The following is a 27,918-nucleotide window of genomic DNA, read 5'->3' as shown; positions in this document are numbered from 1 at the left end:
GCTGTTTGTCCAGAAAAGCACTACGTCAGGGGCAGGGTTAGTGCTCGCTAAGGAGAAAAGAAGATCCGCTCCGAGAAAGCTTATCGAAACCGATAAGACTTCGATCGTCAACTCTCAGCCTCATTGATTTTGTTGTGGCTGCCACGGAAATCCGTCATCCTTCTACCAATCTGCCTTGCAATGGATCAACGAAAGGAGGAAGTAACGCGGCGGCCATTATATGGTATCTTTGAAGCCGGCCGCTCTGTTCCGACCTGAGAACTAACTTGGGCAGTGTATGATCTTCCCGCAGACATCTTAACGACTTTGACGCGAAAACACGACACTGAGGAAGGCCCCCATGACGATATTGCAACTCATTCTAGCACAAAGGACCCAGTTCCAGAGTCAAGAACAGAAAGCGCTGTTGGATCCAAGTCATGCTCTCTCTGCGGGGTGACTTTTCACACTGTGGAGGACCAAAGGAGTCATATTAGGTCTGACTTACATGGCTACAACCTGAAGCAGAGGATCAGAGGGGCGAAACCAGTGTCAGAAGGAGATTTTGAGAAGTTGGTTGGAGGTATGGTTCTGCCACACCTCTTCAGATGATTTTCTAACCATGCCCAGATCTTGATGAGAGCCTGTCGGGTTCTGACTCATCGGATTTTGAAGACGACGACGAAGGCGATGGACGGAAAGAAACAACTCTGAGCGCATTATTGAAGAAACAGGCGGCTATTTCTTCTGCGAATGACGGAGATGCGGAAGATTTTGTACCAAGGAAACAAAAACGTGGATCAGGAAAACCTCCCTTATTTTGGTTTACGACTCCGTCACTGCCCTCGAGCACATATCTTGGCATATACCGATCCATCTTCACGAATTTAGAGCAGGAGAATGAGGCAAAAGTCGTTGATATTATCAAGAACAAGCAATTAGCTCCGAAGCCACAGGCGAAAGTGCCTGTCGACTCGAATAATGCAGTACCACTCCCGGAAGCGTATAAAGGACCTCATATGTTCCTATGCATGATTGGTGGCGGACATTTTGCTGCCATGGTTGTCTCTTTAACACCGAAGCAGACGAAGTCAGCTCAGACAGGCCCTTTGACTCGTGAGGCGACAGTGCTTGTCCACAAGACGTTCCATCGATACACAACTCGTCGAAAACAAGGTGGTGCACAATCTGCGAACGATGCCGCAAAGGGGGCTGCCCACTCTGCAGGATCCAGTCTCAGAAGATACAATGAGCAAGCCCTTACTGACGAGGTCCGATTACTTCTCCAGGACTGGAAGGGAATGATTGATGCCTCGGAATTGATATTCATACGAGCGACGGGAAGCACAAATAGAAGAACGCTGTTCGGCCCCTATGATGGTCAGGTTCTACGGCAAAATGATCCAAGAATTCGAGGATTCCCATTCAGTACCCGTCGTGCGACTCAAAATGAGCTCATGCGATCCTTCGTTGAGCTCACACGAGTCAAGGTTCTGGAAATAGATGAAGCTGCCATTTCTGCAGCAAAATTAGCTGCCGAGGGGGCTGCAAAACAGGCAACTGTTGCGAAAGCATCGAAACAGCCTGCTCCTGCAACTGCCAAGCGATCAGAAGAGGAAGAGACAGCCCTTCTTCACACGACACAAATCCAAGCCTTGATCCGGCGGTCTAAGCTCCCAGCCCTACTTTCGTACCTCGACAACAATAATCTCCCTCCGGATTTTCTATTTCAACCTCAAGACTCCCAGCAAAACTTTCATGCACCTACACCTCTCCATCTAGCATCCAGCCAAAACTCCGCACCCCTCGTATCCGGTCTTCTCATCAAAGGCGGCGCAAATCCGACTCTCCCAAACGGTGACAGTAAGACGGCTTTCGACCTCGCCGGTGATCGCTCAACACGAGACGCATTCCGAGTCGCAAGGTCAGAACTAGGAGGAAGCAAATGGGACTGGGAAGCCGCCCGTATCCCCGCCGCTCTCTCGCGCGCTGAAGCGGAGCAAAGAGAGGCAAGGGAGAAGAAGGAAGAGGCGAAGAGGGAAGAAGAAAGGAGGAAGGCAGAAGTAGCTCGATTAGCAGAGCAAGGCCCAAAAGTCGTTGATGGACCTCTTGGAAAAGCGGCGGGTAGAGGGCGAGCGTTGGCTTTAGGGCAGGTGCAGAAGAGTGCTCAGGAGAAGCGAGAGGAGGAAGCGAGAGGAATGACGCCCGAGATGAGGACGAGGCTTGAGAGGGAACGGAGAGCTAGGGCTGCGGAAGCTAGGATGAGAGCTATGCAGGGTGGTGGTACGTAGATATTCCCATCTGAATATGAACCCTGAGATTCTGTCGGCGATTAATCTATGCCCAATCATCTCCCCTACCTTCATGTACCACATCCATTATCCATCAAACCTTCTTCATCGGCGCCCCCGAAAGTTCGCGGATCCGTAACTGAATTCTTGGTCGCCAGCCCGCATTAGTATTTATCCGCCCAAGTACCAAAGTATATTTTGGGGCAAAGGTTTTCTCCGCGGGGTACCCCAGATTCCTAGACCCGCCTAAACACGAGCCTTTTACGCCCCTGCATTGCATCTTGCAACCACCACAAAGTTAGAATGCCATCAGATCCCGAGATATGTTCCGCCAACTGCCAGGTAGGTGCTTAACGCTGTATATCCTTTATCTACCCCCCCTTCTTTGTATCTCTCCTGCTCCCGTCTATCTTGTTACTTGTCTCCCAGACCTCAGCGAGACAACATTTCCTTAAAAAATGGCGAGATATACAACACTCTACCTCTCTGCCCTCATCGCCGGCCTCACAGCCGCCCTATTCGGCTACTCAGTCGGTTTCATCGGCGGTATCATAGTCCTGCCCAGTTTCCTCTCCCACTTCTCTCTCTCCACTCTCCCCCCTTCCGCACTAGCATCAACACAAGCACAAATCATAACTTCCTGGCTCGTGGGCGCATTATTCGGCGTCCCGCTCGGAATGCCTTTCTGCTCGAGATTTGGACGGAAGGGATGTTTGTTTCTTGCCGGGGGGTTGTATGTTTGTGGTGCGGGGATGCAGTTGCTTGATTTCGGGATAGGAGGGTTTAAAGTGGGGAGGGCGTTGAATGGACTAGGTGTGGGAGTTGGGACACTAGGGGGGCCGATGTAGTGCGTTCCCTCTCCCCTTTCCTTCCCTGAACCTCCTTTACTTTCATGCAATGAGAAATGCTAAGCAGGACAAAATAGTATATCAGAGATTTCTCCTCCTTCGGAGAGAGGCATGCTCATGTCCAGCTACCAAACCATCCTGCAGCTCTCCGCCCTCGCCGGGTTCTGGGGGGCCTTTCTTTCCCACTCTTCCTTCCCCTCCTCTTCATCCCTGCAATGGCGGCTCCCTACCGCTATCCAACTCATCCCTGGTATTCTGCTCCTACTCGGGGCGTGCTCTATCCCCGAAACTCCAAGTTTCCTAGCAGGGAAAGGGAGGGAAAGGGAGGCGGAGAGGAGTTTAGTTAGCTTGAGGGGTGTGAGAGGGGAGGAGTGGATGGTGGAGGGCGAGATGCAGGAGATTAGAGATGCAGCGAGAGTTAGTTCTCTCGTCAGAGATAAAAACGTACCATTTTCGAAAGAACTATTAAAGCCTGGTATTCGCAAAAGATTGGTAGTCGGTGTTGGTTTGATGATAGCACAGAATATGGTTGGGCTGAATGCTTTGAATTACTGTAAGTTTTTTGCGCATCAAATATCAGGAAAATGAGGGGAAATGGTGTACTGACAATGTGTTAGATGCACCAGTAATCTTCATGTCCGCAGGTTTCACCTCCGTCTCCTCGTCCCTCTTCTTAACCGGCGTATTCGGCGTCGTCAAACTCCTCTCAGCAATTGCATTCATGTTCGTCTTCGTCAAAATAAGGGGTAATAGATTCTGGCTCCCGCTCGGCTCATCACTCTGTGGGGTCTGTATGCTCTTTCTAGCATACTTTGTTCATAAAATCCCACCAGCGAACCAGCTCGGGGCAGTGTGGGCTCCGATAAGCTCGATAAGCTCCGATTAGATAATCGCGCTAATTTTTCGATAATCGATAATCGACCATCGATTACGATAATTATCGAACTAAGGCCTTGGCAATACTACAGGGCCACTACAGGGCCACTACAGGGCCAATGCACTATATTTATAGGCCTCATACCACCTTTTCTTTACTATAGCAGAATTCCGATTTAGTAAAGGCGGTATAAGGCCTATAAATATAGCGCATTAGCCCTGTAGTAGCCCTGTAGTACTACCAAGGCCCTGGACCCACTATTATTAATAGATTTAGTACTGTAAAGGCGGTCTAAGGCCTGTAAATATAGCGTATTGGCCCTGTAGTGGCCCTGTAGTATTGCCAAGGCCCTGGGACCCACTATTATCGATGGAATTATCGATAGGCTCGCTCAATGGCTGGCGGGCCCACTTTTATCAATGGAATTATTGATAAAAGCGGGCCCAGCCATTAAGCGAGCCCCATTGCATCGATAGTATTAGCAATAATTATATTATCTATATTATATAATAGACTATTAAATAGAAATATAATAGTATAGTAATAATAGTCTACTTTTATATTAATCTTTATACTAATCGGTTTATAATTGAACTAGAAAGCGAGATGTTCATGTAATAGGGCTCGCTTAATAGCTGGGGCCCACTTTTATCAACGATAATTATCGATATCGATCGTTTATCGATCGATTAGCCGATAACGATTACTAATCGATAATCCCGATCGATAATTTATCGGAGCCCACACTGGCTCGGGGAAGCGAAACTCACGCTCGGTGGTGTGGTTTCCGTGTTGACGGTGTATATCTTCGCTTTCTCGTTCTCTGTGTCATTGGGCCCGATATCGTGGAATGTGTGCAGTGAAGTTCGTCATTCACATTCTGTTACAAATTTGGAAGACTGACACAAGCAGATCTTCCCACTCCACATCAACGCTAAATGCTGCGTGATGACAACTTGCACGCAATGGCTTTTCCAGGTATGTTCATTCCCAGTACGCAATATGAGAAAATGAAAGCAACGATCACTAATAAGAAACTAGATCGTGATAGCCTACATAACACCGCAACTCCTCACCACTATCGGTTGGGGCACCTACCTTATCTACGTTCTTTTCTGTCTCCTAACAACACTCTTCGTATTCTTCTCCGTTCCCGAGACACGGAACGTGCCTCTCGGAAGAGAAATGGATTCTTTGTTCGACGATAAAAAAGATATCGATGAAGAAGAGGAGATGGAAGAGGAGAGTGAAACGACATTACTATTGAAGCATGGACAGAGAGAAAGGAGAGGGAGTTTGGGCGTTTATACCTGACTTGCGATCCACATTGGATGAGACTGGAAGATTGTGGTTTTAGCTGTTCTTGATTGTCAAGCATAATACCCCATAACGATATAAAACTGCACCAGGCTACCAAACAAGAAAGCCCAACTTCCCCAAAAGTCCGCCAGCGTGCCGAAATAAGTGGCCGTCTCAGTCCCAAAAGCTGGCAATGCTCCAGCCAGAGTGAAGCCCAGACTTCCTGTTGCGTTCCAGAACCCAACTTGCCAGTCTCCCTTCAGTGGCTGCGGCACCCACCATTTCTCTTGCGCATTGAGAATTTGGAGGACAGAGGCGATTATGAAGAGAAGTCCTCCTAGAGTGGCGGGCAGGAGATTCAGCAAGGGGACCAATGAAGGCGAAGAGGTAAGGATCCCGGGGAGAGATGTGATTGTTGCCATGGAGAAGATTATGGTGCCGACGAATTGAACCCAACCTGCATGGAAGGGTAGGGAGCGTGCGTACGTTGTGAGGAGTTGGTGCATGGTGGGAAGATAGATGAAGGTGGGGCTTCCGAGCAGGGGCGCGAGGGAGGTTGGGTGGACTTCATTCGCATCGTCGTTTGACTGCGTGGTAGAGCTAGATACTCTAAATGTTTGTACTTGCACGGTTCTCTCGCCCTGGGCTGAATCCTTGTCGCTTTTGGAAGCCGATTCTTGGGAGGACCTTTCGTCGTCCTGCTTCGTCCCGATCTCTGTGATCTCGGTGGCCTCTACATTCAGACCATCCGCCACTGTCATCTCCTTTCCCGTTAGATTCAGCCCCTCCAAGAGTCCTGCATAACCACCGATCAAAAATATCAGTGTGCCCAACACACTTGAAGCTGGAGTCGCGTAAGGAGTCTCGGTTGCAAAGTCAGTCGCTGGATCAATCAACGGGAGCAGCAAGAAGAAGCCATTGATGACAAAAGTAGCTGAACCAATCGTGAAGCTAAATGCCACTATCCAGCTGATATCTCGAATGGGAAACAATGTCCACATTCGTTTTAGTCGTTTGAGGAAGCTGGAACCTCGTGGTGTTGGGGATCGAAATGGAGAGAATCTACTCCTCGTCGTCGGTGTTGTGGATGTTTTGAGTCGTTGGTCATCTTGTTGATTCTTCAACTCTTCTTCGAATGGAAAGTTTGGCCATTCCGACAAACGTGACGCCCCTATCCGTCTTAGGGATTCATCGAATGAGGATCGAGTCGCAGTAGGATCGTGCTCATTCATTTCCAGTTCTGTATATTTGTGTCGAGTCTTCCAAGGCCGGAAGTTCAACATCTTGGAAAACGTTGCGGCCGCCATCTTTATATGGCCGCTCATTACCAAGGCTTTGCTTCGGGCTATTGGCAATGAAATCGAGCAACCACTTAGGTTGGATACTGTTATCGTATCTCTGAAGACTCTCGCATGAGTGATCCTGTTCTTAGACTGAGGTTTGAGCTGCACAGGGCTGACGAGAAAAAATTACAGTCAAGGTACAGGTTTGGGGTTCCCGAAACTGAGAATTCGCCGGAAGGGGCCTTGCGAATCGAAGCGGGACTGTCGAGTCGTAGATCAGAGAGGCTGGCTCTAGAAGAGACGGGTTAGACACCCGTGAACAATTGGGGCTTACAGGCAAGCCCTGTGATGTGTGCTTGTTGTAAGTCCGTCTTAGGCAAGGCTCTCGTATCTTCCACAACGATGTGTTACCGGATTGAAGTGTTGTCCCTTCCCAACCTTCCCAAACGATGTGGATATTCCGCTCCCGCGCGTCACCCGGTGGAGGTTGACGGTTTTAGCTGAAAAGGGCCGATCCGGGCAGACAATGCTAGATCTCCAAGATATATTCCTGGAAAATATCTCATGCGACGTTGTTGAATTAGGAAGTAGGTGGCGGATGGGAGTTTTGCTGCAAGGCTACGGAACGTGAAGCGTAGTCAAAACAGGGGTCAGCCTTGGGTTTTCCGGAGGCGATAGTGGCGATAGTGGCGAAACAAAAAAGAGCCCCATTTAGATGTCGTTGTTTCAGACGTTGCAATGCCGAGCAAAACCCGCAGCTTGTGCGTTGTGTTTGAATGCGTGTCCTTGACAATAGGAGGTCGTCGGATGGACAGTGGACAGCGACTCCCCCTTTTGATGGAGCCTAGCTGCACGTGATCGATGGTTTAGATCGTTCTTGTCTCTGATGGGAAGACCCGACAATGTTTCTGATCCGATCCCACTAATTCGATGTCCAAAATAAATATTTAGCACTCAATGACACCGGATTTCCCTTAATTCTTGCTGAGCCATCAATTCAATCGGCGCAAGACGTCAATGTGCTGCACTCACACTTTCGAGAACGAAAAGTTGACATATTCGACGGTGAAGATCGGATCCTTGCTCAGCCTAGAAAGATTCTTCTTGGAAAGGTACTCCCGTGAGTGCAAGCCAATTGTCGTGATAGTTCCAAGCCCGTCTGGATACGTCGACTTCAACCCAGCAACCCCGTCGGTTTCTTGGCACTTGGAGAAGGGAGAACCAATATCAATCCTTGGGGTCAAGATAGCCACTCCTGGGGCGATGGTCATGCCATCATCGATATCTTGAGACACGTGAGTAGCGGAAGTTACTTTCAATTAAAAAATATTTTAACGATTCGACGCGAAGCCTTGTTAAGTGGGCGAAAACATTTTGAAGGCGACACAGTAGACGCCATATGTCGAAGTGGTGGTTCTGGAGGGCTCGCTCAACTCTAATTCGAATTTTCGAATACTGAGAAGAGAAGTTCGCTAATGAGTTTCCGAAACTGGAGCGGTGGGAAGAGGAAACCTTAGAGAAGAGCAGTGTTCGGTCGTTCATTGAGTCTGGCTTTTCATCGCCCGCTTTGTATTTCGCACGGATTGCTTGTAACCCATCCGAAATTGTACAAACGAACTTGTTTAGTTTTCGCCAAGTTTCGTCTTGAGGCAGAAGCAAGCTTGCGGTTATGTTCAGCGAGGGTTGAAAGAATTGGTAAAGTAGTTGAACCATTCCGTCAGGGGCACATCGAGATAGCCAGTCAAGCTGAGCTCTGCTTCATGGGTCAAGATATACTTCCATACATCGTGGGTGCGCACGGCAAGGCTTAGCCAAATAACGAACCATCCAGCGAGGCCCTTCGCTTGATAACGAATCTGCATCATGTGAATATCCAAGACGCCACACAAATTTATGGCCAACCGCGATGCTGCATTTTGTTACACGGCCCGTGGACATGTGGTTCGGTTGGGAAACGCCCTGCTGCCTGACCGAACAGTTGACATATCCTGACAAAACCTGACGACAAAACCTGACGACAAAACCTGACGACAAAACCTGACGACAAAACCTGACGACAAGAACCTGACGACAGAACCCCGCGACAAAAGTCGGTGACAAAAACCTGGGGACACAATCTCGAAGATTAGTGGTCATCTTGTCTGAAATGGCATGTCACGGTTCGTGGGCTCTGCGCCCCCCCCGTACTGTATAATAATGTTGGCTAGGTCCTGCTGTTGCTGATTTTCTCCTTGGGTCTGTCAATTATCTGCCGATTTTATCATTCACCAAACAGGACATCTGACGAAGGCTGTACTCACGACGTCTTTGTACAAACCTACTACCTCAATTCTTCGAACATGGATTCACAAACGCGACGGATTCCTCCAAACGAGTGGGAAATTTGGAAAGCTACTATCTTGGATCTCACTCGCCAAAAAGCCAACACACGTAAAAAAGTAATGGCTATCATGAAGGATAAGTATGGTTTCAACGCAAGGTACTTACATAACTCCGCCTCTTTTCACCTGTTCGAGTTAACAACATTCATCTCAGCATTTCACAATACGAATCGCAGCTACGTGCCTGGGGATTTCGCAAGAACCTCTCTCCGGATGAGTGGGCAAATGCATTTGAAATTGTCGACAAACTCAAATCCCAACACAAGGACACCAGGATACTTATCTCGGGCGAACCAGTTGACACCGCTAGGATTCAGAAATCGAGACGACTATATAACAAGGAGAAACACAAGAATCCGAATCGAACGATGCAAGGTGATTTCATAGCCATAGACTGTGCTGGATTGTAGCTGATATGGTGAGATAAAGGACGCTCGGCCGGCCTACAGAACTCTTCTATTGAGATTAGAGGGATTGATGGAAATTGGACCCCTTATGCGAATCCCGACAACGTTGTGAACCACGCGCAGAACCAAGCCCGCAATGGTTTTGCTTCGCCAATCGCTTCAGTTGTCGGCAACGCGACTACCAAGACTGGTCTCAGCGTTAAACAAGGGCCACATGGCCAAGTGTATGATAATGTTGATGTTTTCAGTATGGGAACCCCACTACCCTCAGACCTCTCGCACATCTCTGGTTCTCAAGATCTCAACGAACGTGTTATCGGGGAAGAACCTTGGCCAATGCTCTTCGACGTTCCGCAGCTTAGCCCGTCGATGGTAATAAGTCAGCAGCTCCCACAGCACGAGCCACCGATGTTTGTTGACATTGCCTTTGAGTCGCCCTCCTGGGATTTGACAAATTGGGCCAAGTCTCCCAGTCCACTGTTTTCACCAGTCCCTCCAGAATTCTATACCCGTGTGAGGGACAATCTGGAAGCGTTGCCGTTTAAACAGCTTATGAAAGATCTTGGCCTTCTAGGTGCGTAATTCATTCTGGTCTTTGATCTTTCACATATTCTTCCTAAGAATTAACCCACTCCTGATTCCAATCTTATGTCTAATCTCTCTTCAGGAAACAATCCCATGAACCGATCTCTCAACTTCGACAGTACCCGCTTCTCTGCTATTCAGAGCCCTGTCACACTCTTCCAGGCAGATATCATCTCGTCTATGTCAGAAAACGACGCAAACCAGAGAGACGAACGGTCATCAGATGCGACCTACCTTTGGTCGTTTCTCAGAAGCCTGCTGCCTAACGTAGTTCTTCAAGGAGGTTGCGACAGCGGGGAGAGTCTCATGACGGAGGATGAGATGCTTCAAACCAATCTCATTCCGATCTTGTTGTGTTCAACCGCCGACGGCTTTGCCGCTCTCGAGGATATTCCTATCCACAGCGTGCTCAAATACTTAAGAAGATGCGTGGATATCGATCTGCTATTGAAAGCAAGCCACAGTCACATTGGGAAGGCATTGGCAGAAAATCTTTTTCGAGCAGCGATTGAAGCCAAAGACATGGGCGCCCTCAAGTGCTTGCTAGCCATTCCTTCCATTGACATTAATTCCATTGTTTGCATTGTCAATGGCCGAAAGTATACCCCCGTTGAGAGAGCTGCAAGTCTCCAGGATCTTGGGATAGTCCAAATATTCCTCGACGCTGGAGCCGATGTGAAGAAGACATGCGATCTGAACCCCTTAGATAGAGGCATACTTGGAAAACTCATCAATAGCATTGGCTGGAACGTAAGAGTTCCACCCGACGTTATTGAAATCGGCAAAGTACTGCTGCGAGCTGGCGCCAAACTGCATCTTGATATCGTCAGACGAGCCTTGCAAGCCCACAACTGGCCTGGGCTCGCTTATGCTCTTGTTTCCAGTGTATCCGACTCTGACCACTCGGAGCTTATTCGTGGTGGGTTTCTGAGTCTTATCGCAGTACATCTCGATGACTGGCAAGCTACGCAGGCTACCAAGAATATTATTATGGCTTGCGAGCGGATCAAATGCCAAACATGTAGGACCGATTACAAAGGAAAGCTTGACTGGGCTTTAATACAAGGTGCAAAACGCGGCCACTTGGAACTTGTTAGACTGCTTCTCCTCCACTCGAAAACTCCACACAGAGCCCTGAGCGGTGCAATTAGATCCGGCAGAAGCGAGGTAATCGACGCTATCCTCACTTTAAAACCAGATATCAATGCTCCTGCACACAGCATCGACGACGAAGAGTGGAAATCGCAAGGCCGAGAATCCTTTGGGACTACCACAACATCATACGCGGAGGCAATTGAAGCCGGAAATGAAAAGCTTGCTCTCGAGATGGAGGGTAAAGGTGCTCTTGAGCTCCTAAGTGAGGGGAGACGATTCGAACCTGCGATCACCGCCGCATCCAGAATTGGCGATATCGTGTACGTTCGGAAACTTCTCAAATGTTGTCCTTCCCCCACACCTTCCCATATGAGCAGTGCGGTGTTGTACGCTGTTCAAAAGGACCACGAGGAGATTTTCCGGGCATTACTTGCAGCTGGTGCCGATGTTAACTCACCCAGCAATCCAATGCCATCTCCTCCAGATCCACTGTTTGCTGCTGTGTTGCGCAGAAACTCCGGCATGGTCAGCGCTATTCTGAGTGCAGATGTAAGCGACCAATACCAATGGCGGCTTTACCGATATAAGGGTGTAGAAAGTACCATTCTCGGAGAAGCAGTCAAATGGGGAGATAGAGTAATCATTCAGGACCTTCTATCTGCTTTTCCTAGTGCTACTTTCAAGTATAGAGGGCTTTGTCCCGTCCTGGACGAGGGAGATATGGCAGGATTTGAGTTTCTACTCGGATGCGGAGTAACTTCCATTTCTGCTCTCACAAGTTGCCTTGAAATTGGATTGAGTCGAGGCGATGCCGAACTGGTTCAGAAACTTGTGGAAAGGGGTGCAGATCCCTCTGACCCATATGTCTTCGCCACATGTGTAGACAAATATCCTGCAATGCTACCGTTACTCTGCGAACATATATTCTCTCGAAAGAGTCATCACGTTGTACCTGGCTTTGGAACAGACGCTCTGAAGGCTGCAATTCGACGTGGCCAGGCGGGACTTGCAGCTGTGAAACTCCTTCTCGGTACTGGACTCGTCGACGCGAAAAGCTTCTCCAGCGACTTGTATGTTCAAGATGAAACGCCGCTCGGACTAGCAATCAAACTCAGTCGGAAGGGCCATCACGCCGACTTTGAAGTGATAAGGAAACTTCTTGACTATGGCTGCGATCCCAACAGCACCGTCACGCACGTGACTCATACCAAACCTAACATCAGGCAAACAGCCCTCCTGGAAGCCATCGACACAGGAAGCACGGACTTGGTTAGACTCCTGATCGATAGCGGGGCAAGAGTCAATCTTGAGGCTAATTTGGGATTGAAGAGAACACCCCTGCAAAAAGCGGTGGAGGTAGATAGCCTCGAAATTGTAACGCTGCTTCTCGAGGTGGGAGCCGACGTCAACGCCAGACCAGCGGAGCGTGGTGGAGCGACAGCTTTTCAACTTGCAGCAATCCGAGGAAATCGTATCATTGCCGCCAAATTGCTCGATTACGGGGCAAATCTGCATGCTCCACCAGCACCTATCAATGGTCGAGGGCCACTCGAGGGAGCAGCAGAGAATGGTCGTGTTCAGATGATTTTCTTTCTTTGGGAGGTGAACAAAGGTTGGTTTGACATTGAGGTGTGTCGAAGGGCGATGGAATTGGCAGAAGGGAACGGGTTCATGGCGTGTAGGGGCGCGATTGCGGAGCTGTCACAGAAAAGGGTGGCAACTTTGCCTGCACTTGACCAATACTAGTCTTTAAGGATATAGACTCGATTCTTGATCTAAAAGTAATCCTTCCGGTATGCGTCTTCGATCTCGGATCTCAAGTTTTTCTTCGCATTCGTGAGCTACTTGCAAAGGTCTTCGTGCTCCTTTCGCTTCTCCTTCCGGGCCCGCTTAATGAACTTGTACTCCCACTTGATCTCGGTATATAAGGAGTTAAATCGCCGCTCAAGGTCTATAATGTCTGGATCTGCTGCGAGGAGGCGCTCCATCACCTCGTTAGGTACCTCTTTTAGAGCGCCGGGGTTAGAGAACTCATGTACGTAAAGGCCAATCCGACGTCGAACCGTGGTGTTGGGTGATGGCGGGGGCCAGACGAGTTGCCGTGCGCATCGCTTCATAATCGTGATTGAGAAGTGGAGATCCGCCGATGATTTTGTGAAATGGGATTGAGGAAGGATGGACCAAAGAGCCAAGATGTTGGGAAAGTTATATACAGAGTCGATGTAAACGAGTGGAAACAGGGAGGTGTGCAGGACGACAAAACGTAATCACCCCGCGATGAAGCAAGGAATAACCTCTTCTGCTAAGCGAGGCTCAACCCCCCCATATGCTTATTCCAACAGCGTACGAATTCATATCTATCTGTACGCTCCAAAACGCTCACGCAAAATCATAACCATATCCGGTATTGGGCCAAGACTTCCTTCCCTATTGTTTTCCCCTCTATTTATAGATGGTTTCCTCCCAAACATCTGCGATCGAGGCGACAGCGGATGCACATCGAGATTTCGAGGGTTCGATGAGATCGTCCGCCCTCGTCGACATGTTCCGGGTTCGTTTTCCTCCCGTTCCATTCCATGCCTTCGAATTGGCAATGTTACAGCTCTTTGGAGAGATGGCACCGCAGGAGCATCTGCTTCCACTCCTCGTCCGGAGGCTGGAGTAGAATCCCTTTCTTCACGTTGCATGCTCGTGTTTCGCCGAGTCGGACTGGGAGCTGCCGCTAGTGTTATGGTTGGGATTCCCTCCGTTACCTCCTTCTGCAATGCTTTCCATTGCAGGTTGCTCGTCTGCCATTGAGAAGCACTCAATATAAAGTAGAAAAGCACATATCAGAAACGACAGGGGGGAGTGTAAGCTGCTCGAAAGATGTTACCGCAAACATAACAGACCAGAAATCAACGATGGGGAAGGTAAATGAAGATATGGAGGAGCTAGGGCACCACAGATAGGAGCTCAAGAAAAATCGGGCCTCAAGATGAAAATACTCAGTCTTGACGACCAGCTTACGATGATGCACGGCTCTTCGATACGCCTCGCCGGCATTCACAAGCGGCGGCGAAGCATCGAAGCAAAATAAATGGCCTAGAGTCAGGATCTTAGGAACCACTTGGCTCCCGACCGACAGGGTAATGAAAGTTTGCCCGTGCCGATGCATCATGCCGCAAGTGCTTTCCACTTTTCGGGCTGGAACGAGTATAGAATTATCCGTGGAAGTGGGCTCCGTGGAGACGAAAATGTTTTAGAATGGAGTGCGGCTAGCACTAGCAGAGATCGTTCACCTGATGCTTCCGCGAGCCTCTTTCGGTACATGCTAGTATCCCAAGAGAACCATCAACGTCATCCGCCGACTTGTTATTCTTACACTTCACTCTATTATTACATCAGATCTTGATTCGGGAGGAAAGGGGTGGAAGCAGAAGGTGGCTCACAAATCAGTCAAGATCAGCCATCACTCCCTCAATACGCGCCTAGAATATGGCACGCCTGGACCAGATCTGGAATCTCATCCGCCGTCTTGCTCACCGCACCCCATCGAATCAAGCCCGTCTCATCAGTCGCCCAAGTCCCTCCAACCTGCCACCGGTTCCCACTCGGATCGACCTCTCTGCCCCACAACCCCTCCTCCCTCCCCAGCTTCCTCGCAGCGATCTGCGTCCAGGGATTCAGCAAGTGATACGTTGTGCTAACGCCCAAGCCCCAGCTAGCATACACCTCTCTCTCCTCATCCACGACGACGGTAACCGCCCACTTCCCGCCGATCTGAGAGAGCCATTTCTCGGTTGCTTTCTGCGAGCTGTGCGAGACGGCGATGAAGTTCAGGCGCGGGAATTTGTTTGCCAGGCGGCGGAGCTCGAGGAAGGTTTTCTCTGCAACTGAGAACTTTCGTTAGCCTGCTTCCCTTCTTCCATTTACGAGTTTTTTCAGCAAGGCGTACAAGGACATCCGCAATGCCTCAGGAATACCACAACACTCGGTCTTCCATCCAGAGCCGGCAGCCGAAGCTTATTGCTCTCCGGCGCTCTCGTACCGAGCTCGGGTGCAGGAGCTATCTCGATCGGCGGCGGTGGAGGAGTGGCCCACGATTTCAGCGCGTTCGGGACTGTGAGGTTTGCGAATGGGTTCGACACGTTCGCAAATGGTGAGGTCGCATTGGGATCTTTCGAGCCCTCGAACGAGGGCATGGAGAGGGCATTTGAGGGAATGCCCGCTTTGCGGAGCGCTATCTTTGTGGTGAGTTTGGCGAACATTTTGGATCGTATGATGAGATGAAGGAGGAAAGGAAAGGAAAGGAGGTGGAAAGAGAGGGCTAACCTTTTGAGCTTGGTTAGTGGTTAAGCAGCTCACGCTCGCCGTGCTTGAAACAGAGGGGTGTTGCGGAAAGCACGAGGCTGGGATTTCTGCAAGGCACAGACCTCTTGGAACAGGGGTTGGTCACGTGGTTATTTTGCGAGTTTCTATTGTCTCAAGATTTGGGAATTCGACAAAGTCATTATAAGGCTCTACCTAAAGGCCTAGTTGCACAACATGAACTCTTTCTGTTGATGAACCATGTGCGTTGGAACATTTCGAGGTTTCTGCAGTTCAGGGGCAATTGCCTCGCTTAACCGGACATCAACAGAGAGAGACCCAAGAACCTTCATTCACAACTATAAACCCCTTCATCTCACAAGCCAGGCAGGGGGATCGCACAGGGGCTGAGTAGTCTCCTGTAATCTATCGACGTATTCCTTAACACCGTTCCATTCCGCCAAACCAATTCTCTTCCGGTCACCTCAACATTCATCAGGGACAACCCCAGCGCGTCACAGAATCATCATTTTCCAATTAGCAAGACCCATATCTCAGCCCACTACCAGGCCGCCATCTTGGATAAGTCGACGCCCGCCGATTTAGATTCTTCCTTTGCCGAAATTGAGAAAATGTTGATGTTCCAAAGTTTAGGACCAAAGCTCAAGAAAGTTAGAGGTAGAGCGTCGGGAGAAAAGCAGATAGCCATGATGCCGGAAGACATTTCCGTGCTTCGTGGGAGCAGAGTTTATATAGGACTGATTCGGGGCGGGAGCAGTGCTATGCGGACAGTTGCCAGATGGAAGAAAATTTGTATGCCGACACAGCATGAGGAGCCAACAAAAGCTCGCAGACCTAAATTCCGGAAGTAGGAGGCCGATCTCTTTAGAATATCTGGAGACTGACTGGCAATGCCCAGAGATATCCAGAGAAGGCTGGAGCAATTGATTCCGTCGAACTCAGCCAGGACAGGGAAAGAGACGAACAGATCCAATGGTCGAGAAAGTGCCTGATCCAGAGTTTGCAATGGATCGCTTTTCCCCTGATCGGCAAGATATCTTGATATGATGTGAGAATCCTGGCACAATAGGCATCATGGAGAGCCAGTGAAAGGAAAACCGATAATTTGTGGGTGAGTATTTGAATCAAAAGAGCATCTGGTGTCTATCCGGGAAACCCACTCATAGCTGCAATCCGACGACTCGTATGTTCCCATGGCCATTTGGAAATTCCGAATTGATCCCGTTAAAAATGCGGTCGGAAGATGCAGCATCTTCCGACCCCAGGGCGCAAAGAGCGGTTGTTGGGTAGAAGACAGCCTTGCTGAAGTGAATGATATCTGCTGGGACGCTGGGCATTCTGTGGGAGACCGAGAAGCTCCACCAAGTACGGATCCAAGTTCTTTTCATAATCTGATGCGAAGCTGCATCATTTCGGGTGAAAACATCCTCATTTTGATGATATGACGACCAGTCACCGGTGCGATCGATACAGAGATTTAATCTCTAGCGCAAATTGTGAATACCGAGATGCATACTTACTCACGCTGACTTGTAGTCCTCCAAGTGATTTCCCCATATACCGTAGAACAATCTGGTACTTTTCCAGCTTCGCAGCTCAACACCTGGAGGCGAGTCAACGACCTTCCAATCATGAGGCCAGCGTCAAACCGAAGAGGGAAACCAGCAACGACGACACGCCGTATAAGATTGGTAGATGCCGAGTCATGATGCTGAAGGTCGTTGTGTAGACGAGAGGTTGAAGTGAGGTCGCGAAAAGAATTTGTAGGTGTGGGTCTTGTGTAACAATTTGACTAAGCAGAGTCGAGACATCGACATGTCCATTCTCCGACGACAGTCAAAGTGCTAAAAACTGGAATCGAGGTTTCCTGCAATTGGATTCTCGGGAGCGATGGCATTTTCTATTATCATCCGATGGGCTTTTCTCCGTCTTGGCTCCAGTATATGAGAAAGAATGTGGCGCTTGCAAAGCACTTGAAGTGCCCGTGAGCGGTGACTAGACTAAAGCCTCATCTTCCCTGGATGGCCGTGACTTCCAGAACGTGTGGGAATTGCGGAGCTTCAGGTGCAACCCATCTCAAGAGCTGCTGTCACGAATCAGCATTCCCTCGCAGCAAGGATCCCTCACTTCCAACACCGTTCAAACTCTCTCTCCCTCATACATACTCCCGGAGAAAGGAGTCTCCACAGTCGGCTGCTTCTCTAAGACGCCTTTGCCACTCCAATACATCCTCAACCCCGTAGCTCTTAACCCAAACCCATCCGGAAACCGCTCCTAACCTCGTCCAGAATCTCAATCAGGACCTCCTCCTCTCCCTCCTCCCTAACACAAATCCCAACCCAAGGATCAAGCTCCCTCTCCCTCAAATACCTCATCTCCTTCCCCTTCCCCACACCACCAAACCTGGCCCCCGTCCCCTCCGCAGCATACACCTCATCAATAGCGCAAGTTATTGATTCGCTCCATTAAGAGGCGGAGCGCGAGAGGCCGATTCCAAAGCAATTGATTTATGTATCGGTGCGAGGCAGTATGATGGACGGTCCTAGTAGTAGGATGGTGGTGACGCGCCGTAAATAGTTAAGTTCAGGAGATAAGTCTGTATGTTCATTCAATGGCTGCCCTTGACTTCGCCGTACGAGGGACGCTGCATGTGAGTCTATACCTCCACCTCCTACGGCTGGCGGTTCCTGACTTTGCGGCGGTTTTGTGAAGGTGCTGCCGCCCACTCGCCAGAACCGTCCGTTCTGGGCGGAAAGACGGGTCTACGGGTCAGAACGGAGACGTTCGGTACGATTGGCTGAGCAGATGTGCATCTGTCCCCCTCCCCCTCCCCTCCCCGGTATGTTTCACCTTGGGTGGCTTGTGTGGGAGACCAAACCGAGGTCGAACGGAGACCTTCCATACGACTTTTGAGTGGCCGGTTCCATATTCTTGTGCTATTGGAGCAGGATTGAAAGGAATGTGGGTTTCTGTAAGTGAGTGTGAAGAGATAAGGGGATGGGATGGATGAGCTCGCGAGCCGAGATTTGGAGCAAGACTGCTGACTAATCATCGCTGTGCAACATGAGTTTGCGACCTCAATGCAATGACGACCATTTTAGATTATGTCAAGACATTGAAAATCTGAGTGTGCAACATTATTGGAAACGTATGTTTGGAAAGTGTTGCTTGAGCGAGAGTTTTGAAAACGTACCGAGGAAGCTTCACCCTGGACACCGCACTCCCTCAACTCACTTACAACTCTCCTCTCTGCCACAAGGCCTCATCCAACTCCTCTGACTCCACCACTTCACAAGATCATCTCATCTCATCTCATCTCACATTGGACACCGTTGGTTTTCCATATTCACCCATTCGTCCATTATTACCAACGTATTGTTGCGCATCCTATGACATCCATATCCCCTAATTACACGCACCTCGCACCCCCGTACAAACGATTGACACAAACCCTATCCATCCGAGGCCAGCCCAGCCCCGAGCCAAACCCAACCCACCCGAACGCTTAATGCCAGAAAAACCCCCGACTGAAGAGAGAGAGAGAGAGAAAATCACACGCCTGCCAGATATGCTAACCCTTTCCCTGTCAATCTTGAATCCCCATGAAACACTTTTTATCACCTCGAACCCTCCTTACAATTTCCCATGCTCCAACGGATTCAACAACTTCAATTCTTTATCACACACACACAAACCCCCAGCCTACACCTCGCCCGGCTCCGCCCCCCGGAAACTACAACTCCCACAAAAGAAGCGATTGAACAACCCCCCGACCGATTTGACTGACGTAGAAAAGAGCAGAGGATATCCCGGTGATGAAACACTCCCTCACTCCACCAATGCAGGAAGACACCACAATAGCACAAACGACAACACCCAGACAATGTTACCTAACCCAAAGGGAAAAAAAAAACCATCAACCAGACGAAGGATACCGTGACGACGATCCACTTCGAAAGGTCCATACGCCGACCCCCCGTATCCCATCAATCAGCAATATATGCAGTTGCCAAACACCGAATTTGATTCCCGCCAATTTTTCGTACCTTCCGTTCCATGAGGTCGACCTCCTTTGTTTAGCCCCAAACAGAAGCCTGTACACCGAGAGAATTCTTGCCCCACACTCCGCTCTTGGATCCCCATCCAAGTCCGACATCTTGCTGAGCCTGCGCATTCGGGTTCGCTGCCGCCGACGTAGCCCGGTTATCCTTCTCACCCTGACTTTCCTCGTTGTTGTTGGCAGCGAAGCCGTAGCTTAGTGGTGATGGTAGAGGAGTGGTGGAGCGCTTGTTCAATGCTGGATTTGGTGCTTGAGCACTGGGACGAGTACCGATTGGTGCAACGCCAGAGCTGGTTGGCGCCTTTCCTTGACGAGGAGGTGATCCGCCTGGCGATGAAGTTGACGTCCGGCTTGATTGCTGGGCAGCTGACTCGAAGAGGCTGAAGCTGCTGGTCGGGTTGGAGGATGGCGACGAAGTGCTGTTGGCACGGGATCGTTGCTGTCCTGGAGCCTGGCCACTTGCTGACTGTTGTTCAGGCGCGGCTTGTTGAGTTGCGTTCTCGCCTTGGCTACCTTGGGCGTTGAAATGGTCGAACGCCAGGGGTGAGTGGCCTCGAATACCGGTCGCGGACTGGGATCCAGACCCCTGGGTTCCTGGGCGTGGAGTGCCGTTGTCATCAAAACCACTGTTCTCAGGGTACGCTGCACCTTCACCGTAGAGGGCACTTCGTTGACGGGCAATCAGCTCACGGCGCTCTTCTTCGCTCATTCCGCTGCCAGGGCTAATAGTACGATCTTGTTTACCTCCAAATGTCGAGATTTCAGCTACAACGCCTTATTCTAGTCAGTAAGTGTTGATATAATGTGGGAGCGTAGCGATTCCACGAAGTCCATGCAATCACACACAGCACAAAAGGCGGGAGAAAGAAGGGTACGAAGAGGATTTTGAATGATATGTGAACCGCTGGGTACAGGGTATCGAAGCGTGAAAATTGTGTTATACAGAAGAGGGTGGCCTACTTCGATTGTACTGCTGTTCTTGGTGGTAGTTACGCAGCTCTCTCTCACGCTGGGCTGCCATCCTCCTCTTTGCTTGCATCACTTGTTCGGCCTCATTAGCACCACGCGAGGGTTGGTGTCGCTGACTGGCATAAAAGTTCTGCAGATTTGATCCCGAGAAGGAACGCGCATCGCCGAATTCGCTGACCGAGTGGTGTCGGGGAGGACCGCCGGCCATCCGTGGATCTAATTTTAAAGTGAGCCTTGACACGTTTGGTGTTGATGATTGAACTTACCGAATTGTTCGGGGAACGCTCTGGGCGCACCGCCGGCCAAGGGCATCGAGTCTCGACGGCCAGGCACGTTGAACATCTTTCCACTCTTGACGAGGTTATCGATCGCACGGTCGACCTCTGATTGAATGTATTAGCTTCGTAGTCCTCAAAGGCCTGTCGAAGGCGGGCATGCGACCACATCTCGGTCCTCCCCAAATATCAACATGCGGGCCCCTGGAAAAATTCCCTCGACCCAAAAATTCGCCCCTAAGCCCTCATCTGATATGCATCTTCACGTACCCTCTATTTGTATGCTGAAAGCGGTCGAGTCCTCGCGCGGAACGGCGGAGCTGGCACCTGCAACATCCGTCAATTGATGCGTCCCAACTTTTGCCATCGGCCTTGCCAACGTACCAGAACGAGCCGGCGGGGTCTGCTGCTCCCAAGACGGCTGGCCAGCGGCTGGCCATTGTTGATTATCGTAATAAGACATATTTTCGGATCAAGAGATGGTTCGAAAACTGGAGCCTGCAGTACTGATTCGATGAGATATAAGGAACGTATACGACGAGAAGGTCGCAAAGGGGGTTCTAGATAGTAGCCATGCGTTAGTTGAGTTTCGAGAGTTGTGCCGCGAAGTGCAAGAAATGTTTTTTGGGGGGATGCGCGCGAAAGGATGTAGCCGAGGAGAAAATCTCATGACGGCGAAAGCGGCATGGACTGGGGGGGAGAATTGTCTCAGCACCAGAGCAGAACACAAGTCACTCACCAAACAAAAATCCAGAGAACAGAGGTGGCTTGAGAGAAAGGAACGGCCCTCGACTGCACGACAACGACTGAGCGTCCTGTTGCCGACGTGTGATCAATAGATCGGGGGGGTGGGTAGGAATATGGGAGTGACGGGAAGGGAAAAAAAGAAGAGAAGATCGCGGTGGAAGTGAAGCGTGGAGGAGGTACTGTTAGCCGGATGGTCGTAGCACGTTGATGGTGGTGGTGTAGATTGGACAGGGTACAGAGGGCGACTGGGGGGGTGTGGGCTAGTTGGGTGGGAGGGTGGAGTGAAGGTGGACCGTGAAGGGCAGCAAAGAGCGAGAAGGGGAAGAAAATTGGCCGGAGGCGGAGGAGGCCAGAAGAGGAGCCAGAGGGGGAGGAGTAGGAGTAGGAGCAGGAAGCAGGAGAGGCGAGGAGCAGGCGAGGAGCAGGCGAGGAGCAGGGCCGCACCCAGGCGAGGGAAGGGAGGTGAGCCTGCAGCGCGTTGGGAGCAGGGCAGGCTTTGGGAGCAGGCAGGCTTGGGAGCGGATGGAGGGGAGGCCGTGGGCAGAGGAGGAGGGAGTGAGGGAGTGGCAGAGGAGTGGCAGAGGGGTGGCAGAGGGGTGGCAGAGGGGTGGCAGTGGCAGTGGCAGAGGGGTGGCAGAGGGGACACAGAGACTCACTCACAGAGACTCACAGAGAGACGCATAGAGACTCAGGCAGAGGCAGCCAGGCCTGGCTGAGGAGCCTGGTGGTCCTGGTGGTCCGTCTGGTTGGTGGGAGAAAGCAGCGTTCTGGTGGTTCACGTCCACGTCCACATCCACCCACATCCACATCCACGTCCTCGCCTCGCCCTCGTCCTCGTCCACGGCCTCCAACTCGGTGGGCCCCCCCAACCCCAACACCCCCCAGCCCAACCAGACAAAATAGGCTGCTCCCAAGCGAGCCTGAGCGCGAGGCCAGACCACACCACTTCCGTAAGAGATTTTCTCTAGCTCGACCTTGAATGCCCTTGTTTCATTTCCTTTTGCTCTCATTCAACACAGCGCATCCAGCATCAAATCAACGCTGCGCTTGCTTCAACCTGCTCGAGTCAAATCTCCCCCCCGACTTCTGGCTATGTATGCACCATTGCACCACTGCACCACCCGTCACGGACGTCGACCCCGACGCCGCCCCGCGGACAACCGGCTAGAAATGAGCGCTGCTGCGAGCCTGCGAGCCTCTGTCCCACTCTCCCCAGTCCGGTGCGACAGCACTTGTCCATGTCCCGCGGCCAGGAACACCCACTGGCATCCAGGGAAAGCAGCGCGGCCTCGCAGTGCGGCCTCCCACGAGGCATATGTAAGGCTGATAAATCTCCCCCACCCAGCCAATCAAGCCCCGTCAAACGTTGTATCAGGTACTACGACATATGTACAGCCGGGTAAAGAATAACGGCCGCGTTATGAAGCCTATTCTCAGCCTCCACGTGCCCATGCTGGTCTTCCCGGCTCCTGGGTTCAGCCATCAACAACAACCTGGGATTGCGGAAGAGTAGGGAAGAGTAGGAAGGAAGGGAGGGAGGGGAAGTGGCAGGCTTCACTCATATCCGGCTGCCTGCGACTCTGTGAGGATGTTGCCGATGCCATTTTACCAGCGCACCCTCGTCCCGGCGACCCATCCTGCATCATCGGCCCTACTGGCCTTTAAATAACCACGACACACCATCAAAACCTTCGAAAGCTGGCCCCTCTTTCCAGGTGCTGCTGCTGATTTGCAGCACGACCGACATTATTGTCGAAGTCTATCGCGTGTACGGTACAGCATGCACCCCACCCTCCCGTCCTCCTCAAGGTGTTCGCGGCAGGCACAGCGAAGACCCGCCGACATGCGTCGTCGAATTCCAGCAAATCTTCCTCGTGCAGATTGTCTTTGGAGTCGCTGGAATTCGAGCGCAAGAAGCGGCATCTAGTCTTCAGTACCCCTGTACTTGGGAAAAGCCTTTCCCATCTTCTTACTGACACCTTTGACCGAACATTACAACGCACGGGTGAAGAAGGACGGAAAACGTTCTGTCGGAGAATTGCAGATCACATGGTCCTGTGCTGGAAATCCTCCAGACCTCCCTCTTCTTGAAGTGCTATCCCAAACTCCAATCTCAGAATGTCTCGCATCTTAACACCCCCATTTCACCCCATCTCATCCCATTCCACTTGACGGAGATGATTGGAGATGATTTGGAAAAATTCTCTTGATCAATTTGATCAAACCGGTGCTAATTCTAAAATGTCAACCCACCGTTATCGCGCTTGCATCCGACAGGGTTTGCAAGGACCACCGCCGCCGCGACGAAAGTCACTTTTTGCTGAGAGCCGGAAACATCTTTCAAACCCGCCAGAAACATCAAGCGTCCGTGATGATGGAACATCTTGCTTAGTCTTACAGTGTGATTTTTGTTTCCCCCCTTTTCCACTACTGGGGAAGAAAAGCGCAATCTGAAGCTAAGAAATCATATTCCTCCCACTCGGAGAATTCACAAGTCAACTTTCCAGTCACACCAGCACAGGCGCCAAAGAAGCACATCACACGATATGTAACAGAAGCGCCCACCATCTTCACACGCCCATCCTGATATCTTGAAAAAGAAAAACGGCCCAAGAGAAGAAAGTGGAAACAGGTCACCAAGTGTGGGCCCTCATCTCACCATGACACGCATGGCGTTGTGCTTCTCTGCATAACAGTGCATATCCTTCGCGCTCGTGTATTTGCACACCCCACCTTCCCCTCCGATAGGATGGGTCAGCCCAAAGATAGAGGCAAAAAAGGATGACATGTAGCTTTTCCCCATACCAGATGAAGATATGACCCGGAGCAGGAAACAGCCAGCGATTATGGTAGCATCAGTCACTACTGGTGAGTCGCTTGAAGGAGGCCGCCAATCCGCTCCTATCACACGAGCTCACTTCGCAAACAAGGAAATCAACTCTACCATACGATCCTCAGTGCGATCAGAACACTACTCACACACAGCCCCACCAGATCAAGAATCCGATCGCCAAATGAAAATATTACACGAACCCCAAGCTCCCAGTAATCAAAAAAATCAAATCCGGAAAAACCGCCCGGATCCGGAAAAACCCATCGGTCTTCCCGCTCGCCTCCCCTTGGCGGGGTAAATTCAACCCCCTCCTTCCATTCTCTGACATGCATGAGAAAAAACGCTGCTGTGTCATGCATTACCCAGCCCGCGTTCCGCGTTGCAAAGATCGAAGCTCGTGCGGGGCAGGAAAAATCGAGAAAAGGGTGATGTCAGAGAGTTTGGCGGTTTACTACCTGGAATAAGGAATGCGAGAAGAGAGAGCGGGATGGGTGGGTATCGCACACGTGAATGAGATGCCGGGTGGAATGGGGCAGGTGTTGTAGGTACAGCGGCAGGTCGAGGTCACTGGACAAGGAACATGCGAGCGCGTTCTCCCTTTCATGGCCCCAAGGATTCACTCGTTGTTTATCTTTAACTTCAACTCCTTTCATTCTTCTTTTTTATGAGTTCTGCTTTTCGCCATCCCTTTTTCTTGAGAATTTCCTCGCAAAACTGCAAATATTCCCAGTCCTTCGTACTTACCTTGCAGTCTACGAAGTAGGTCTGTAGTCGCTATCTCGCATCCACTCACCACTGGAGCGATCTCATCGTCGAGTTAGCTTCAATCCAGGAGTTGGACTGGGATACGGTCCCCCTCAGTGTTCGGCATTAGGTTGAGTTTCATAGGTCCAACCTAGGTAACCTACCTAAAGGATTTATTTCGGTTTAGGTTTGGTATAGGTCATAGGTTGAACCTATTCGGCCTATCAAAATTTGTATGTAGGTTAACCTACCTACAGCTCTCAAATTAGGTTAGGTTACCTACCTATAAGGGTTGTAGGTTGGGTAGGTCCAACTTAATGCCGAACACTGGCCCCCCTTCAGCAATCTCGAGAAGTTCTCAGCTGACCCAAGGCCTTCTCATAAACTTCGTGTCAAAGACTGCATAACTGATTCACAAATTTGATTCGTCCCAGATCTTTCTTTAATCAATGAATCCTTCCTGCTCGGGGCATCCTCTCCAGCATACGTCACACGCACAGCATAAATATCATTTTAGTTCTTCTCGCTCTCCACCGCTTTCGCCTCCATACGACCTAAACCTCGCCAAGAAACCTCGCAATTTTGTAGACCTAGAGTCAGGGGGCTTTGATGTTGTGTTTCCATTTCAATGACAATTTTTTCGCCCATTTCGTCACGTTGAAGGTAATTTTGCAGGTTTGTTGGTCCAGGAGGAAATTTCGATCGATTCTCAGTAGTGAGATTGTGAGAGTCCGAGCAAATCCTGCAAGCAGACTTCCTATCAGCGCAAGCATCGTTATCAATTCCTGCGATAGTCACTTTCGCTCTGATGGGTCATGCATCTGTCTATTGGTATCTTCATTCATTGTTTACTGTCTTCTGTCAGACAACGATACATGAATGGTGTGTTGATAGGAGTTGGATCAAAATTTACCAACTCACCGACCGAGACCTGCCCGCCCGGAGAACATGAACTCGATGTCTTGAGAAGACGAATTATATTCCCTGTTAATCAAGAAAATATGGATAGAAAGTGCTGAAACTTGATCATTTTGAGACCGAGCACTGAGGCAAAGGCAAGAAGTACATTTGATTGCAAAGCAGAGTACGCTATGGCCTCATCGAGTTCTTATAGTTGAGAACAAGTGAACTCATTATTTCTTACATTGAACTTGCAAAGTTGGCTTGATGTCCTTGTAGTGCAGAAAATAATCTAGCAGGTGTCACAGTCCGAAGAATGGAGACCACCGCATTCTAGTAGGCGAAAATATCAGATATTGCAAGACGCGGTTGACTAGATAATAGCTCTCAATTCTTTCGAACCATCCCCTCCAAAATTATCAAGAAAGAAAGGAGGCTTGAAATACTCCAAATATCATTTGTGTTGGAAATACCTACGGGATTATCAGCCACCAAGCCCAGCTCAGCTCTGCGCAGGTACGAACCACAAATCTTTAAATTTCCGCACTTGGATCTGGACAGCAGAATAGATCGTCTCCGTACAGAAGACTTTGAACCATCGTAAGCCACATCACTCCCCATTAGTTCCCATTGAATGAGTGAGTGATTTAGCTAAGAACCCTGCAGCAAGCGTAACGTGCAAGAGAAACTCACTCACTCTACTTTTACAACCAAACCCAAACAAAATTCGGCTGAAAGGAGACACTAAGATACTACGACGGTTACTTCTAGAATTCAGGGCTCTTTCGCAAGACTCGGTATCCATGCAAACAACAACGTCGGTCATTCCCGAGTGAGTCGTTCAAGATGCTGGATCACATTCAGGACGACTTGACAATGCAACACTGGGGAAGATGCTGCCTATTCGATGCTTAATTCTTAGGAATTAACGGATATCTATGATGAGTTTGGCTTCAATGGCTTCTGCAGTCCTCTTCACGATCTGGGGTTCGATTCGAATTTTGGACCAAGGAGTGATCTTTCATTCCCAGAATTCGGCTTCGTCCCATCAACAACTGGCTCGGCCGTCTCTTTGACCGCCGCATGTGAAGGTGTCCAATATGGCAATGTACCCCAATCAAACGAACCCACTACACCATCTGTCTGCCACCAATTAGCTGCAAGGCGATATCTCAAGGTCAATCCAACATATGTGCGATGGAATGCCGACACAAACTGTTCGTCCGACTTCGATGCGCCGAATCTCAAAGAGTTTGAAGTGCCGCCAGACCAGATAGATACCCTGGGTCCTTCAAGCCAAGTTGCATCCTCTCCCCTTCAGCACTCGCTCCCGAATCAGGATTGTATGTCTGTCACGAAGGGTGTAGGCCAATCCAAACATCTACCCTCAAGCTCCGTCATCGGCACTTTAATGAGCAAGATATCTCTTAGCCAAGCATCAACTTCGCACGATGCAGATAATTCTCGCATATCCGACAATTGTTCTGGGGTGCAGACCTTTGATGCTACGTCTCCGATAATACTGCCCAGCGTATTGTCCGAGTACCGCAGGCTGCACATCAACCAGAACCGACTACGTCGCTGTATTCAATGGAAACGAGCCACAGAATTACAGCGTGCAATGCTATGTGAGAAGCTACTCCGACAAGTCGAACTCTTGATATGGATGTACGTTCAAGAAGTGCTCAGTGCTCTGTCTGAAAAGAGAATTTGTACGAAATGGATGCATGTGGGAATTCTACTGTACGCATTTCGGCGACTATGTCTGCACCGCCAAGCTACTGGATTTCACTTATTAAATTGGGAGCAAACGTAAACGGCCTCCATAATGCCGGGCAAACCGGAGGTTTTCAGCCATTGTGACGACTTCTGCTATTTTGCTTGAGCTTCTGAGGGTTCAAGGATTCAACTTTCGCCAGCATGATCGATCATCTTGGCCAAAGTCCTTTCCATCTACTGATGCGACCTTGTATCGGTCAAGTCACGCTTTCGCAAAATTGTCACCCAGATGGATGATCTCCCTATCCATAGACA

General features: G+C 50.1%; 9 protein-coding genes across 9 annotated transcripts; 5 read left to right on the top strand and 4 right to left on the bottom strand.

The window, feature by feature from the left end:
• The first annotated feature begins 144 nt into the window (after positions 1–144).
• Positions 145–2,446, top strand: K444DRAFT_555995 (uncharacterized protein). The gene is made up of 3 exons (XM_024876724.1): positions 145–219; positions 262–562; positions 610–2,446. The coding sequence occupies exons 1-3, from the start codon at positions 181–183 to the stop codon at positions 2,268–2,270; spliced, it is 2,001 nt and encodes a 666-aa protein (XP_024740681.1). The 5' UTR covers positions 145–180; the 3' UTR covers positions 2,271–2,446.
• A 282-nt stretch (positions 2,447–2,728) lies between these two features.
• Positions 2,729–5,309, top strand: K444DRAFT_522269 (general substrate transporter; the record flags this gene model as incomplete). The annotated part of the gene is made up of 6 exons (XM_024874196.1): positions 2,729–3,117; positions 3,196–3,671; positions 3,736–3,970; positions 4,736–4,859; positions 4,908–4,973; positions 5,037–5,309. The coding sequence occupies 6 exons, from the start codon at positions 2,729–2,731 to the stop codon at positions 5,307–5,309; spliced, it is 1,563 nt and encodes a 520-aa protein (XP_024740680.1).
• Positions 5,310–5,365: 56 nt separating this feature from the next.
• K444DRAFT_584121 (uncharacterized protein) lies at positions 5,366–6,526 on the bottom strand (the record flags this gene model as incomplete). The annotated part of the gene is made up of 2 exons (XM_024877851.1): positions 5,366–5,825; positions 5,883–6,526. The coding sequence occupies 2 exons, from the start codon at positions 6,524–6,526 to the stop codon at positions 5,366–5,368; spliced, it is 1,104 nt and encodes a 367-aa protein (XP_024740679.1).
• A 2,041-nt stretch (positions 6,527–8,567) lies between these two features.
• Positions 8,568–12,847, top strand: K444DRAFT_584118 (ankyrin). The gene is made up of 5 exons (XM_024877850.1): positions 8,568–8,736; positions 8,785–9,056; positions 9,113–9,333; positions 9,388–9,939; positions 10,033–12,847. Exons 2-5 carry the CDS (start codon positions 8,917–8,919, stop codon positions 12,789–12,791), a joined length of 3,672 nt encoding a protein of 1,223 aa, XP_024740678.1. The 5' UTR covers positions 8,568–8,736; positions 8,785–8,916; the 3' UTR covers positions 12,792–12,847.
• Positions 12,848–14,504: 1,657 nt separating this feature from the next.
• Positions 14,505–15,295, bottom strand: K444DRAFT_626465 (uncharacterized protein; the record flags this gene model as incomplete). The annotated part of the gene is made up of 2 exons (XM_024882651.1): positions 14,505–14,920; positions 14,983–15,295. 2 exons carry the CDS (start codon positions 15,293–15,295, stop codon positions 14,505–14,507), a joined length of 729 nt encoding a protein of 242 aa, XP_024740677.1.
• Positions 15,296–18,623: 3,328 nt separating this feature from the next.
• K444DRAFT_318082 (uncharacterized protein) lies at positions 18,624–19,432 on the top strand. The gene is made up of 2 exons (XM_024871863.1): positions 18,624–18,797; positions 18,885–19,432. The coding sequence occupies exon 2, from the start codon at positions 18,925–18,927 to the stop codon at positions 19,294–19,296; it is 372 nt and encodes a 123-aa protein (XP_024740676.1). The 5' UTR covers positions 18,624–18,797; positions 18,885–18,924; the 3' UTR covers positions 19,297–19,432.
• On the bottom strand, positions 19,260–21,315 carry K444DRAFT_660883 (uncharacterized protein). Its single transcript, XM_024886513.1, has 5 exons — positions 21,045–21,315; positions 20,931–20,987; positions 20,652–20,768; positions 20,377–20,601; positions 19,260–20,190 (listed from the first exon to the last, which is right to left on the bottom strand). Exons 1-5 carry the CDS (start codon positions 21,121–21,123, stop codon positions 19,433–19,435), a joined length of 1,236 nt encoding a protein of 411 aa, XP_024740675.1. The 5' UTR covers positions 21,124–21,315; the 3' UTR covers positions 19,260–19,432.
• An 80-nt stretch (positions 21,316–21,395) lies between these two features.
• K444DRAFT_714944 (uncharacterized protein) lies at positions 21,396–22,982 on the bottom strand (the record flags this gene model as incomplete). Its single annotated transcript, XM_024888339.1, has 3 exons — positions 22,510–22,982; positions 22,078–22,381; positions 21,396–21,901 (listed from the first exon to the last, which is right to left on the bottom strand). Exons 1-3 carry the CDS (start codon positions 22,720–22,722, stop codon positions 21,396–21,398), a joined length of 1,023 nt encoding a protein of 340 aa, XP_024740674.1. The 5' UTR covers positions 22,723–22,982.
• Positions 22,983–26,931: 3,949 nt separating this feature from the next.
• K444DRAFT_317933 (uncharacterized protein) lies at positions 26,932–27,796 on the top strand. Its single transcript, XM_024871862.1, has one exon. It carries the CDS (start codon positions 27,230–27,232, stop codon positions 27,698–27,700), a length of 471 nt encoding a protein of 156 aa, XP_024740673.1. The 5' UTR covers positions 26,932–27,229; the 3' UTR covers positions 27,701–27,796.
• The last annotated feature ends 122 nt before the right edge of the window (positions 27,797–27,918 follow it).

Source organism: Hyaloscypha bicolor, assembly GCF_002865645.1.
Source record: "Hyaloscypha bicolor E unplaced genomic scaffold K444scaffold_49, whole genome shotgun sequence".
Lineage (NCBI taxonomy): Eukaryota > Fungi > Ascomycota > Leotiomycetes > Helotiales > Hyaloscyphaceae > Hyaloscypha > Hyaloscypha bicolor.
This window is presented reverse-complemented; position numbering and strand designations above follow the sequence as displayed.

Bases quoted from the DNA above. Each gene is read 5' to 3' on its own strand.
- K444DRAFT_318082 (XM_024871863.1), top strand. From the start codon at position 18,925: ATGCTAACCCTTTCCCTGTCAATCTTGAATCCCCATGAAACACTTTTT.
- K444DRAFT_555995 (XM_024876724.1), top strand. From the start codon at position 181: ATGGATCAACGAAAGGAGGAAGTAACGCGGCGGCCATTA. The intron at 220-261 runs TATGGTATCTTT...CCGACCTGAGAA, and splicing joins AAGTAACGCGGCGGCCATTA to CTAACTTGGGCAGTGTATGA. The intron at 563-609 runs GTATGGTTCTGC...AACCATGCCCAG, and splicing joins TTTTGAGAAGTTGGTTGGAG to ATCTTGATGAGAGCCTGTCG.
- K444DRAFT_584118 (XM_024877850.1), top strand. From the start codon at position 8,917: ATGGATTCACAAACGCGACGGATTCCTCCAAACGAGTGGGAAATTTGG. The intron at 9,057-9,112 runs GTACTTACATAA...CATTCATCTCAG, and splicing joins AAGTATGGTTTCAACGCAAG to CATTTCACAATACGAATCGC. The intron at 9,940-10,032 runs GTGCGTAATTCA...ATCTCTCTTCAG, and splicing joins GAAAGATCTTGGCCTTCTAG to GAAACAATCCCATGAACCGA.
- K444DRAFT_317933 (XM_024871862.1), top strand. From the start codon at position 27,230: ATGTCTGTCACGAAGGGTGTAGGCCAATCCAAACATCTACCCTCAAGC.
- K444DRAFT_660883 (XM_024886513.1), bottom strand. From the start codon at position 21,123: ATGTCTTATTACGATAATCAACAATGGCCAGCCGCTGGCCAGCCGTCT. The intron at 20,988-21,044 runs GTACGTTGGCAA...CGGATGTTGCAG, and splicing joins GACCCCGCCGGCTCGTTCTG to GTGCCAGCTCCGCCGTTCCG. The intron at 20,602-20,651 runs GTAAGTTCAATC...CTTTAAAATTAG, and splicing joins AGCGTTCCCCGAACAATTCG to ATCCACGGATGGCCGGCGGT.